Source organism: Zea mays, chromosome 5 (genome assembly GCF_902167145.1).
Source record: "Zea mays cultivar B73 chromosome 5, Zm-B73-REFERENCE-NAM-5.0, whole genome shotgun sequence".
In the NCBI taxonomy this organism is placed as follows: Eukaryota; Viridiplantae; Streptophyta; class Magnoliopsida; order Poales; family Poaceae; genus Zea; species Zea mays.
Genome location: NC_050100.1, coordinates 63,995,952 through 64,008,893, shown reverse-complemented (window position 1 = coordinate 64,008,893; position 12,942 = coordinate 63,995,952). Strand labels below are relative to the sequence as shown.

The following is a 12,942-nucleotide window of genomic DNA, read 5'->3' as shown; positions in this document are numbered from 1 at the left end:
AGATCAAGCATGAATATAGCATGAATATTAAGATCAAAACAGTGTGCATAAGAATTAAGGAACAATAATGAACTTAAATAATCAGCTTGTACAATAGTAAGAAATAACTAGGCACAAATAATATCAATGCTGAAAATAACAACACACTAAAACCCAGACTGTCACGTCGTCTCACTACACCGCTATCATCATCGAGCACATAATCCGCCCACAAATTGTGCAATCACACCCAAGTAAATAATACTAGCAGATAGCACAAAATTATTCAATAAATAAATAGAGGCAACGGGTAACTCACAGCACGTAGATTGTCTACGTGGGAAGACCAGCTCAGCGAACACGAGGTTCTGTCCCAGAAAACCAATTCCGCCGCCCACGTCCGGACCTGCACGGCGGGAGGTTGACGGAGATACTGGAGCCGCTGCCGGAGCCGAGGGAGACATCCTCGGCACCAGCCCGAGAAGAGGAACACCGCGCAGCAGGGAGCCCAAGCACCAGGCCACGGTGGACAACAATCAGAATGGATGCACGGCACCTCACAGGTGCTGTAGCAAATCAACAGATCACGAACGCAGCACCACTCCCTTCCTCTCTCAATCAGTACCAGCTAGAACCACCACCGGTTGACAGCGATGGAAACGAACCAGAGTAGAGAACAGAGGAGAAAGAGCAGAGAACCAGCCGCTGCTTCACCGTCTGCCAGGGGATGCTTTTAAGGAGACGAGAAGCGGGCGGACACGCAGAGGGACGCGCAAGCCACGGCCGCCCATCCGCTCAAACCGGAGTTGCAGTTGAGCTCCGCCGCCGCCGCCCAATGCCCCCTGCGCTCCGCTCTATCTGCGTTGGCGAGCGTGCCCTACGCGCAAGCGCTCATCGCCGTTCGATCCTGCGCGAGCACGCCCTTGTAGCATCAGCCGCTCGCCCAGAGCCGGCCGCTGGGCTGCTCGGCCGCTGGGCCTTGAGCGGCCCAGTTGGCTGGCCTCTCCTTTTTTTTTAATGTGAAAATAAAAGGGAAAATCCCTCCAATGAATAGCACATATGCTGGATCCCACCCAACATCCATCATCCCAACGACACATGCATCCATCATCATCATCATCCGGATCCTGCCGCCGGCCTCTTCACTCAATGAAGATGGAGAGCTCGCTCGCTAGCCTTGAGCTCGACGGACGCCATGCAGCGCAGCGCAGAGCGCGCGGATCCGGATGACTCACCTGATGTCCGCCTCCGCGGCCTGCACACTGGCGCCGTGGCCGGCGGTCTCTGGCCGCCCGGCGCCAGCATGCATCTAATCTAGCTTTCCCTTCACTCAGCTCTCTCGGTCGACCGCCAGTATAGTGCTAGTATATATGTCGTCGTCCAAGATCGCGATCGACCTTCTCCGGGAACGGCAAAGCGCACACGAGCAGGCGGCGCAGCAGCCTGCCGCTCGATCCGCGCGCGTCCATCACACAGCATGCAGCACAGTGCGTCTGCGTGCACACAGCCACACACACACATTCTCTCTCTCTCTCTCTCTCTCTTCATGATCCGTCCATCGGTCCATGCATGCATCGCGCGCTCTCTCTCTAGACTCTAGGGTAGTAGAGTCATGACCGGAAGCATATCAAGCATCCTGCATGCATGCATGCATGCAATGATGGTTAGTTCCACTTCCTCGCGCAGAGGGCAGAGCAATCCAATCCAACCACACCACAATGGCACAATGGCATACGCAACACATCGCATGTGTACTCCTCCTACGTACTGCAGCTACGACAACCATTGCCGCGCCTGCCTGCTGGGTGCTGGCTTGCACCCTAGCTTGCCATTGCCACGGAGATGGGTGCATCATATGGCACGCTGGGTACAAGGAAGCGTCACAGAAAGGCGCTGGCATGCATGGCAGAAGAGAATCTGCTTCCTTGCCCTGCCCCCCTCGCTTACTTTCCTTTCTCCTTTTTCTCTTTCTTTTCCGGCTGGCTAGCCCCCGCCCCGCCTGATAGATCTGCTGCCCTGCTGCCCCCACGACACCTTTTGTCGCAATCATATCTCTCTCTTTCAAAACGAGTATCTGCTACTTCAATAAACTTTTATCTAATTCATCGTCGTCCCGGTTAGCGAGTTATACTATTCACACGGGATTAGAATGCACATGCTATTGGATAATGCGCAAAACATGTGTTTGGATCATGCGCAGCATAGGAATGCAAGACACAAAGGAAAGTAAACACGGCATCATGCTTATTTTCTTCCAAAATTGCTATGGAGAATGCTATTCCATAGGAATTTTAAAGGAATTGATAGGATCCAATCCTTTGTTCCAAAGGCTCTTATAGGAAAACTTCCCATAGGAATTGAATCCTATAAAATTCCTTTGTTTTTCCTTCCTTCTAAAGGAGGAGGCTATAGTGTCCAAAATTATTCCGTTTCTTTGCAACTTAAAGTCTCTAAATATTATATATATGATACTTATAAGATGATGAAATTATACTCGACTCACCGACCAGGCCATGACACCTTTTATACTATAGTACTCCAGTAGACTGTAGTACGCAAAAAGGAGCAAGAGAATTTGACAGCAGCAGCACCGGTTGCTGCTGTGCTGGGACACAGAGAGAGTACGCAGTACGGTACCATTCAAATCCAATCACTCACTGACACCCATTAGTGGTGTCACTTAATGATGAGATACCTACGGGGCAAAGCAACAACACGGGCGTCCATCAGCGAGCATCCGCCCAGTGCCCCAAGCCCTCTGCTGCACCAGGCCAATGTCGTCACAGCCAGCTCGCAGCAGCAAATTTACATGCACACAAGATAGTGATCCCTACCAACTATATGGCCATGGAATGGTACGAGTCGCTAGACACAATCATACCAGGGGGCACGGGCAGGTGCAGAGCCGCATCTATCAGTAGTCAGTAGAGGCGAGGCAGCAGCTCTTTTGTCTCCTCACTGGTGCCACCAGTTCAAGATCCACCACACGTCGTCTTGCCATGCATCACACACACAAACACGCACACGCACACACTTTTCTTTTTTCCTTTTTATATAGGAGTAGTACTTGCTACCAACCTGTCAAGGTGAATTCATTGTTGTGAATATTCCCGGGCCGGGCCTTCTCGCCTTTCAAGGATTCGAATTATGGCAGCCTCAAATGATAGCAGCGTAGACACTGTACGGCCATGATGATCCCACACAATGGAGCCAAAGTCCCCAGTCTGTCTTAAGAAGGAATCATTGCAGGCTACAAATAAAAGGTGCTCATACAGAAGTTTTCACCAAATCCACATACGCGGGAAGACAGTACACCAAGTACACAGCTACAGGCAGCAGTCTAACCATATCACCAGAGCTGCGAGAGCCATACGCAGCCATCGCAGCAGCAGCCACCGGCGGAGAGAAAACCTCTACATTACCTGTCATATCCGCCGCCACCCACCCGGCGGCCTCCACCGTAGCCCCTTTCTGGCATCCGATACGGTGAAACCGATCGGTCCCTCCTTGACCTACCACCACCATAAGGAGGCGGCGAGTAGCCCCGGCCACCCCTGCTTTCGTAGTAGTCCCGAGGGTCCCTGTGGGGAGGAGAGTAGTCCCTGCCGTCCCTGTAGGGAGGGTAGTCCCGGCTGTCCTTGTAGGAGGGATAATAATCCCGACTCTCCCTGTAGGAAGAGTACATGGGAGGCGGAGACCTGCGGTAGCCATACCCGCCGCCGCCATTGCCGTAATACTCATCACGCCCACCACCATAGCCTCTATGGAACCTCCCACGCTCCCTACGCTCGTACCGATGGCCTGACAATGGTATCAAGGTGTATGATAACTGCATAAGTAGTGAGTAATACAAAAGGTCTGCCAATGGTATCAAACTGTAGGATAACTGCATAGCAGTGAGTGATACAGGATATTTTTTTATGTACAGTAAAAGCAAAAAGAAAAGGTTCCGGATGAGTCACCAAGCAATAAGCGATAAGACATGTCATGGCAAAAGTAAAAAGGAAAACAGACCAAAATATACTGAAAGGCTTCAAAAGAATGTTGTAAAATGATTTAGCATCTACAGAACTAAAAATGCTGCTTCCATACCAAGATAGCTTCCAGGAGTTGGTGTCCTTGGGCGACCACGGCGTGACTGAAGCAATGAAAAGAGAAAAACTTCAGTCAGACTACCAAGGAACGGTAATAAAGTTAAAAGTAGTATCGTTCAGGATCATGTAAGTAATTACAAGTTCCTCTTACAATCAATGAATACACGCCCTGCAATAACGGACACCAATGAAGGAAATAAGTAACGAAGAGCCCAAACTTCAACTAGCAGGCATCCAAAGTTGCTACCGCACATGGCACCACACATGCTTGACTAACAAGTCGGCAATGCTCGTTGATTAGTTGATGTGGAAGTTGAAGGTGAATGCTCAGGTTTAGTTGAAAATTTGCTATGTTAAGTTGTTGTGAATCTTGTGGTGCATGGTAACCCTTTGGGCTGTCCACTGATCGAGCCGTATGAGCTAAAGCTGGAATTGGTGAACTCAGCATCTTGACTGCTGGACATAGCTTGCACAATATCTTCTGAATAATAACCAAAAAAACTTCCAGGTCAACACTCTGCACATATGTGGCTGCACTTTATTTAGCATCAACAACCCTGGTAGAGGTAAACACAATTACCTTTTCAACTGTGATGTTTCGACCTTCCATTACAGAACCATTAAGATACTTTATGCAACGCTCCGCTTCTTCAACAGTGTCCATGCTGACAAAGGCAAATCCACGGGAAACACGTGTATGGGGTTCAAGAACAACATGGCAACCAACCACCTAGTCCAAAAGAGAAGTCATGGTGAGATACTCCTCAGATAGATTAGGCTTAACTCTGTACAAAGTCACTAACCCTTCCATGCTTAGAAAAATAATCCTTAACATCCCTTTCAGTAACCCTCGAAGAGAGCCCAGTCACATACAGAGTATTCCCACGGTTAACAGCATCCTCCTCCCTGCAAACAGAAAAGAAATCAGAATGTGGCTATTGCAGATAAACAAAAAAACTCGACCTACAGGGGGTAAGACAAACAATGTTTTTGCCTCTCCTTTCTCCTACTGTATCCCTTTTACACCATTAAAATGTAGATGCCATCTAAACTGTTAAAATACTGTCCCATTAACAAAATCTGTTATCTACTTCTTTATGAGTGAATTTTCCTTTCCAATTGCAGCTACTATTACCATATTACATTGGTCCATCACACATTTGTCGCTGCAAATCATTCATCAAAGCAACAAAATCATTGTACTTGTTATATGCAGTTTGCAAGTCAAATGCATTAAACATGACTTTCAACTATCACAACAAATACATATCAAAGATGACATGTTTAAATACATAAAAGAACTATACTGAACAGCTATAATATTAGGTGCATGACGTTTTTTTACTCTTAGGTCTTAGCCCACATCGGCACATGCTTTTACAACATGGATGTCACTTAACTCAAGCAATACAATTACCATATATATTCTAATTTTCTAGTGATAAAGGAAAATTCATACAAATTTAAGCAACACATCAATAGCCAACAATTTACCACATGTGTAGAAAACATTTTAAAGCACATTTAGCCTTGGCAGACAAATGAAAGGAGTAAACTGAGAACCTCTCTTGGCTTCTAGATCTTGACCTCGCCTGAGATCTAGGATCAGGGACAGGTGACCTAGACTGAGACCGAGCTGGAGATTGTGATCTTGACCTCCCTTTTGGGTGCCCCCTGCTGTATGAAGGGGACCTTGAGTACCTGCAAATAGACATGCACTAAAGGTTACACAACTCTTAGAGTTGTAATAAAGTCTTCTCACGAAAGATGGCAATAGAATATGCAGTTGAAAATCTAAATCATCATGCAAACCACTTTATTGATGTGCACAGTTTTCAAACTTTTGACAGGATATCCCATGTCTACTGATAGGAGACTGTTACAGAGGAACACTGAAACACGGTAGGCACCACAAATAAACTGTGGTCATAATTAAAATTGCCAGCCAACCTGATAATACTTTTAAAACCAACACAAAGTTAAAAGTAAGAATCATACTTGCAGCAGGAATTAGGACCATGATCGCAGATATAAATGAATTCAAATTGCAAACTTCACGAAGTGGTTCAAGACCAAATGTTTCTTCCCTTACCATTCATCATTAACGTAGATATGCCATGAATCATCTGAATGAATCGGCTAAATTTAACCCTAATGATAACTCTCAATAAAGGCATCAACAACACCATAGAGGATACCTTCTCCACAACAACACAGAGGTGCTTTCCAGCATTGATTTACATAAAATGTTAACAAACCATTTGATGTTGCTTCAGTTCTCTAAGCAATGAGTGACTACAATGTATATGACCTAGGAGGCAGCCTTTTTTTCAAGGAAAGGGGTTGTCCTCATCTGAGTAATGGTCCAAGTTTCAAAGACTTCCTCATACAACAATAAAACATGAGAATGACATCATTGCCTAAGAACAATGGATTGACCAGATGATGGCCAGACAAATCCTAGAACCAAACCATTCCTCAAAACAAGTGTACCCCAAGATAAAGCACCAGAACTAAAAGTCTAGTGTGTGCAATGACAAACTAAGACCGTTGGGACCTAGCAAGCTCAAGCCTGACATGAATAGCACTTGTTTGAGGGCACTGCTGACGAATAGGTAGAACTATACAACATAACAAAAGGAATGAAAGAAGTTTAGCACTTAAGTATGTTCATGGAATATATCTTCAAAATTAACCTTTCCTCATAAATATGAGGCAGGATATAATAATAAGACTTAAAAACACATAGACCCTGACACTAACAAGTTAAGCCATTAAGTGTATTAAGAATTTGGTCAGAAGGTATTAGACCACACACTTTGGATAGCAAGCAAATTGTGCCAGCAGAATCAAGACAAACACCATTGTTTCTGGTCAAAGGTGTGTGAGGCTGCACTAAACATGCACATGGCAGCGGCAGATTCAAACATAAAACTAACCTCATTCCAAGACACAAATTACAAACATGAGCATTCTAGATAGTAAGTAAGTTGTGCCAGATTCAAACACGCTATCGCAAGAAACATGACCGATAGGAGGCTACACCAGAAACGTTTGGGAGAAAGAGGGTTAGTAAATAAAGAAAAACCCAAACAGGCAAGTTGGTGCATCCATATTGATAACCCAGGAGCTCATACTAGAGATCTTAAGATGCACACAAGAAGTCTAAACACATAGCTATCGTTGCCCTCATAAGCACAAGAAGCAAGGTACGGTGAGCCTCACTATTCATCGTTTACCTCAAAACATGACAAATAGAACAACAGAAATCACAACCACACATTCCCTCCCGCATATCCTATTATCTTCTCTATGGATGCTCCGTTTTCCCATACTACCCTACAACGAAATCAAACGGCATCCACAGAACTAAGCTGAGATCTCACAAGTTAACATCACCACTACCGAGGGTTACGACGCCCATATATATACGAATAGAGAGGCAGGCGTAGTTACCTCCTGCGCGGGGAATCGGCCTGCGAAGACATAGAGCGAGCGTCGAAGCGTCAGTGCGGGGATCAACGGAATCAACGGACGAGAAGAAAATAAATAAATCGCGAACACGAATGGAACGGCGACAGCGAAGAGGAGGAAGAGGGGATCACCATGTCGCGAAACGGGGACGGGGGGCGGCGCGGCGGAGTGGAGCTCCCCCACGGTCGCTTGCGCGGGGCTAGGGTTTGGCGGCGCGGTCGCTTCTCCCCCTTCCCTCTTCGGCTCTCCCTTTCAGTTGTGGTTGGCGTGCACAGCACAGCACTGGGCTCTCCGCAACAAATTGTTCCGGGTTGTATATTTGTGGGCAGAATTTCAGAGACCGCAACAGCGAGTGGGCTTCAAGGTCAACGCTTTCCGGCCCGGCCCATTTAGGACAGCGAGAAGGTGAGGAAACGAGCCGTTCGCTACGCGATGGACGGTTCAGATCTGTAGGTTCCCTAGTGTGGACAGAAGTGGGTGCTGTGGAAGTTGGAACTGTGGAAGAGACGAGACGAGCCGAGGAAGAAAAAAAATCTCACGCCATCTGCACCTCCCTCCTATCGGTCGCCCTCTCGCCGACGCCACCCATGGAGGCCGCCGCGATCGCCACCACCTCCCGGTCTCTCCCGCTCCCCTTCTCATCTACCCAGCTCCAGCGCCGGCGCCGTGCCACCTTCATACCCATCGCCGCCTCCAAGCGTACGTGTCCATCCCTCCCCTCTCCTCCCCGCGCGTCTCGTTTCCACATCTCTGTTCTCTGGTGGCGTAATCCTCACATATCACGAACCGTCTACAGGTCACGAAGACGACAAGGAGACCGCTAAAGGTTCCGGCTCGGAACCCCGGCGCGAGCCCACTAGCCTGGCGCCGTATGGCATCTCCATCTCGCCGCTCTCCAAGGTACGGACGCTACGCTACGCTACGCGGCGGCGGTTAGCCCGCCGTAACCACCCAGCCTTGGTGCAATCTGACAGCACCCCGGCCTGATTCGCTCGGTTTCGTGCCGTCTCCTCCTGCATTTCTATTGGCGGTCTTTTTTTTTAGCACTCGGATCGTATTGGGCGCGTCTGGGCTGCTCTGCGCCCGCAGATTCGCGCGATTTCTTGCTTCGATTCGCTCCCATGCTGCCCGCAAACGGTCTGATCGAGCTGATTGACTGATTGACGCTGTGATGTCGGCTGACCTGGCTCCTGTGTCGCATCGGCAGGACGCGGCTATGGGGCTGGTGGTGAGCGCCGCCACGGGGAGCGGCTGGACCACGGGATCGGGAATGGAGGGCCCGCCGACGGCGAGCAAAGCTGGTGGGGCGGGCAGACCGGAGGTGTCGACGCTGCCTTGGTCCCTCTTCACGAAATCACCACGGCGGCGCATGCGGGTGGCCTTCACCTGCAACGTGTGCGGGCAGCGTACGACCAGGGCCATCAATCCTCATGCCTACACTGATGGAACTGTGTTTGTTCAGGTATGGACTATGTGATTAGTGTATCCAATGCGTTAATAAGAGTCAAGTTAAGCTGATACTTGCCCTGCCTTTAGTTATGCGTATTGACTGCTGCTTCTGTGTTCGTTTTGCTAAGCTGCAGCATCGTTTTTCTAGGGTTCTGAATGTTGGAAATAAATGACCAAATTAGTGAATTATTAGTACAGCATTGCCATGGGATATGTTCTCCCTCAAAATCGGACAGCAGTACAGTTCAAATATGAAGAGCTTGGCTTGATAGTTGGTACTTAATATCATGACAAAAGAGAAGTCACTTTGCTATATTCTGATGCATTTCTTCTGAATATTGAAAGAAATGACTAACACCATCAATAATTAGTACAGTTTCACCATGGGCTATATGTTCTTCTTCTTCCACAAAATTGTGCATCTGTACGGTTCAAATTTTAAGAACCTGGTTATTCTAGAGATGAGAATCTCTTGATACTTCATGCTTGATATCATGAGAAAGGAGACATCATGTTGCAATAACTGATGCAATTCTTCTGAATATTGGAAGAAATGACTAGCACCATCGATAACTAGTACTGATAACTAGTACAGTTTTACCATGGGTTATATGTTCTTCCACAAATTGGCATCTATATCATTCAAATCTGAAGAACTTGGTCATCCTAGAGATACGAATCACTTCATTTTTTTGTCTGTATTATATAAATACTGGATTAGACATGTACTGTTGTTTTTTTAGTTTCAGACATCAATTTCTTAAATATTTTTAGTCCGTCCAATATGAACCCAAGATGGCTGTTAGCCTGTTACCTATGCGGTCTCTGTATTGCTGTGTTGCTTATTTTGATGTAAAGCTCAAACTTTCCAGGATTGTGAATTATCATAGTTATCTATTAGCTTTATGGTCAGCTCTGGCTTTGTTTTTTTTTCTCTCTATATACATTGAGCTCAAAATTTAGATTTTTCACATGTAATCAGGGTTCACCTTCCTGTTTCACTGTAGCCGAAAACCAATTTTGACCAAAAATTTTGACTTTCATATTTTTGAATTTTAAACCGGAATCCACTAAAAACCGGACCGGCACAGAAAACCGGTGATCCTGAACCGGGAAGTGAAACACTGCATGTAATTAGCTATACCTATAAGTCGTTCTTCTCCACATTTGGATGTTGTCGTTTTCCTTTCCCTGGTGCAAACTGTTTGCTTTCCCACATTTTCTGAATTTTTGTCTACTGTTGCAGTGCTGCGGTTGCAATGTGTTCCATAAGTTGGTCGACAACCTGAACCTGTTTCATGAGATGAAGTGCTACGTCGGTCCAGACTTCCGCTACCAAGGGGATGCTCCATTCAACTACCTTGACCCAAACGAGGATAACGACACTACCTTCCCTCTCTGAAGCCTAAAGCCTCCTTTATGTTGCCAGTACAAAATTGGTCGGTGTCGTTCTAATTTGCTCGTATAGATGTACTTAATAAGCAGGTGTACGTACCTTCATGAACCTGTAAGATTGTTCAGATGTATATAATTCTACTTAGTGCACACAGGTAGTGGATAATAATGGATAGACGAGGAAGTTTATGCATTCGGCTTTGTGCTCCAGGAGCCTGTAGTGTGTGAACATGATATGTATGAATGTATTATATATCTCAAGTGTGTTTATGGAGTATATTTGTGTAAAGTGGATTTCTGGAGTAGATTTGTGATCCTGGGGACTGATGAGTGGTGCCTTTCTATTGGAACAGCAATCTAGCTGCTCAGTTGCATGGTCACAAAAGCACTGTTGATACAGCAGCAGATGGTTCAGGCCCAAGGCTACAATGTTGTATCGTATATCTCGACTACTCTTTAAGAGTGTAAGGAGGTGTCCACCACCTCACCACGGCTCCGTCCTCCTTCCTCACGCGATGCCCGCGCCTGCTCCCGTCTACCCCCTCCGCACCGTGCACCCGCCTCCCCCGCGAAAGTCGTCGCCGAGAAATTTGCGCCCGTCACCGTGAAATCCGCCCTCCCCTCGTCGCCTCCCCAGCCCGCAGTCTCTCCTCAACCTCCCCTCGACCCAAATCTCCCTCGCCCCCTCGCACCTCATCATGCGCGCGATGCTCGCCCGCTCCTCCACACCCTGGGTCGGTCAGACCTAGACCCAAACCCAAAAGCTCCTCTTGCTTGTCGTCATCGTCGCCTCCTCCCCCTTTCCTAGGAGGGTGTCCTCGCCGATGTGCCGCCTTCCAACAAGATGTGTTCATCCTAGCGTCACGTCCGTCAAGCCGAGTAGCCGACATCGACACCGTTGTCGCCCCTGCACCACCCCCTCCCCCGCGTGCGTCCCTGGCTCCCCGAGCTCGCGCGGGCCGGAGGACCGCGCTCGACCCCCTGAAGATTGCTCCCTCCCCAAGGAGCTGGCGGCGCAGCGGCTGCGTCAGGAGAAGGAGGCCGCAGAGGACGTCGTGCGGGGGCTGCGGCAGGAGCTCGACTCCGAGCGGGCCTCCCCGGAGACGGCAGCCAGATCCGGCCATTGAGCCCCCTGACGTCGTTGCTTACTCCTCCATCGTTGTGGTGACCTACTCCCCCTCGGGCTCGATGGCGCTGCCATCAGCTTACTCCTCTGTTGCCCGTGGTTGGCGCGGGGGTTTGATTCCCGACGTTTCCTTGTGAATTCGGGGTGATTTGGGGGCCCTGGATGGCGAGGATTTGAGTGGATTCAAGAGGAACAAGTGAAGGTGAAGTCCTGATCTGGACCCCCACCGTGGTATGTGCCATGATGTAGGATCTAGGACACCGGCTAGAGGGGGGGTGAATAGACGGTTTTGACTAAAAACAACAATACTAAGTAAATTTAATCAATACAACAAGGTGAATAAATTTACTAGTGTCAATAAGTAAACAATGTATGAAAGACAACTACGGAGATTGAATACTTGAAGAACTATAAGCAAAACACTAATCAATTGCAAGGCAATAAGTAATGCTAGAAGGAATAGACACCGAAATTTATCCCGTGGTATCGGTGATTTGCCGATCACCCCTAATCCACGTTGAGGTGGACTTCAAGCTCTCACTTGCTCCTCTATCAAGACACGACTTGATCTTTGAGCCAAGTGGACAAGAAATCACTCAATACCTCGATTCCACTAATGTCACCTTTGCCGCTCCGGCGAGGTAGGCGCGAACCCCTCACAATCAACACCGCGGCTTCTCCACAATCTTCTTGGAGAGCTCGACGGAGACAATCACCCGAGCCGTCTAGGAGGCGGCAACCTCCAAGAGTAACAAGCCAACGACGCTTGCTCGGTGTACCACCTAGTGCCTCAAGAATCACCAAATGATGCAAATGCACTAGGAACCCTCAATCTCTCACTAGAATGCAATCTCAAGCAAAGAGTGTGAGAGAGTGAGTTGGAGGATCACAAATGAGCTCAATGTGTGCAAGGAATGGCCAAGAGAGGTCTCACACACGAGCTACCCTTCTATTTATAGTCCCCCATCTAAAACCAACCGTTATGCACAAAAGAGGGCAGTTCTGCGCACGCGCGGACCGTCCGCGCCCTAGGGCCGGACGGTCCGCCGTACACCATAACGGCTATAATGACCGTTGGAACATGTCAGAGACGACTCAAAAGGTGGGTCCGGACAGTCCGCCCTTCAAGGTCGGACCGTCCGCGACCAGGCAATTTCAAACACCTGAGCCTCGGATCAAACGGAGTTAACACACGCGGACCGTCCGGCTATAAATCCCGGACCGTCCGCGACCTGAGACAGTACTGTCCGGACTGGTCTCCCGGACCGTCCGTAGTACAACTCAATAAAAACACACAGTCCCTGTCCAAAAACGAGATAGACACATGCGGACCGTCCGCCCCTCACAGGCGGACCGTCCGCCTATAATTCAGGGACTGACCCGAAGCCACCTTCCTTTGGTCAGGACTGCGGACGGTCCGGCCCT

At 48.3% G+C, this 12,942-nt stretch overlaps 2 protein-coding genes across 4 annotated transcripts; one reads left to right on the top strand and one right to left on the bottom strand.

The window, feature by feature from the left end:
• Positions 1-2,928: 2,928 nt before the first annotated feature.
• Positions 2,929-7,853, bottom strand: LOC100283023 (transformer-2 protein). 3 transcript variants are annotated; one of them, NR_178085.1, is made up of 8 exons: positions 7,679-7,853; positions 7,530-7,549; positions 5,637-5,774; positions 4,877-4,979; positions 4,654-4,803; positions 4,225-4,554; positions 4,072-4,117; positions 2,929-3,780 (listed from the first exon to the last, which is right to left on the bottom strand). NR_178085.1 is itself a non-coding variant. In XM_023302504.2 (8 exons), exons 6-8 carry the CDS (start codon positions 4,337-4,339, stop codon positions 3,247-3,249), a joined length of 708 nt encoding a protein of 235 aa, XP_023158272.1. In that variant the 5' UTR covers positions 4,340-4,554; positions 4,654-4,803; positions 4,877-4,979; positions 5,637-5,774; positions 7,530-7,549; positions 7,679-7,845; the 3' UTR covers positions 3,185-3,246. The 3 variants fall into 3 exon arrangements, 2 of the variants coding, with proteins under 2 accessions (NP_001149397.1, XP_023158272.1); XM_023302504.2 differs by having other exon boundaries at positions 3,185-3,780; positions 4,212-4,554; positions 7,679-7,845; NM_001155925.2 differs by lacking the exon at positions 4,225-4,554.
• A 222-nt stretch (positions 7,854-8,075) lies between these two features.
• On the top strand, positions 8,076-10,668 carry LOC100283270 (uncharacterized). The gene is made up of 4 exons (NM_001361259.1): positions 8,076-8,246; positions 8,344-8,447; positions 8,755-9,009; positions 10,243-10,668. Exons 1-4 carry the CDS (start codon positions 8,135-8,137, stop codon positions 10,396-10,398), a joined length of 627 nt encoding a protein of 208 aa, NP_001348188.1. The 5' UTR covers positions 8,076-8,134; the 3' UTR covers positions 10,399-10,668.
• Positions 10,669-12,942: the final 2,274 nt, after the last annotated feature.

Coding starts and splice junctions, on each gene's coding strand:
- LOC100283023 (NM_001155925.2), bottom strand. Junction 5,775..7,529: donor GCCGATTCCCCGCGCAGGAG/GTAACTACGCCT, acceptor GTCTATTTGCAG/GTACTCAAGGTCCCCTTCAT. Junction 4,980..5,636: donor AGATCTAGAAGCCAAGAGAG/GTTCTCAGTTTA, acceptor TTCTGTTTGCAG/GGAGGAGGATGCTGTTAACC.
- LOC100283270 (NM_001361259.1), top strand. CDS start 8,135: ATGGAGGCCGCCGCGATCGCCACCACCTCCCGGTCTCTCCCGCTCCCC. Junction 8,247..8,343: donor ACCCATCGCCGCCTCCAAGC/GTACGTGTCCAT, acceptor AACCGTCTACAG/GTCACGAAGACGACAAGGAG. Junction 9,010..10,242: donor ATGGAACTGTGTTTGTTCAG/GTATGGACTATG, acceptor CTACTGTTGCAG/TGCTGCGGTTGCAATGTGTT.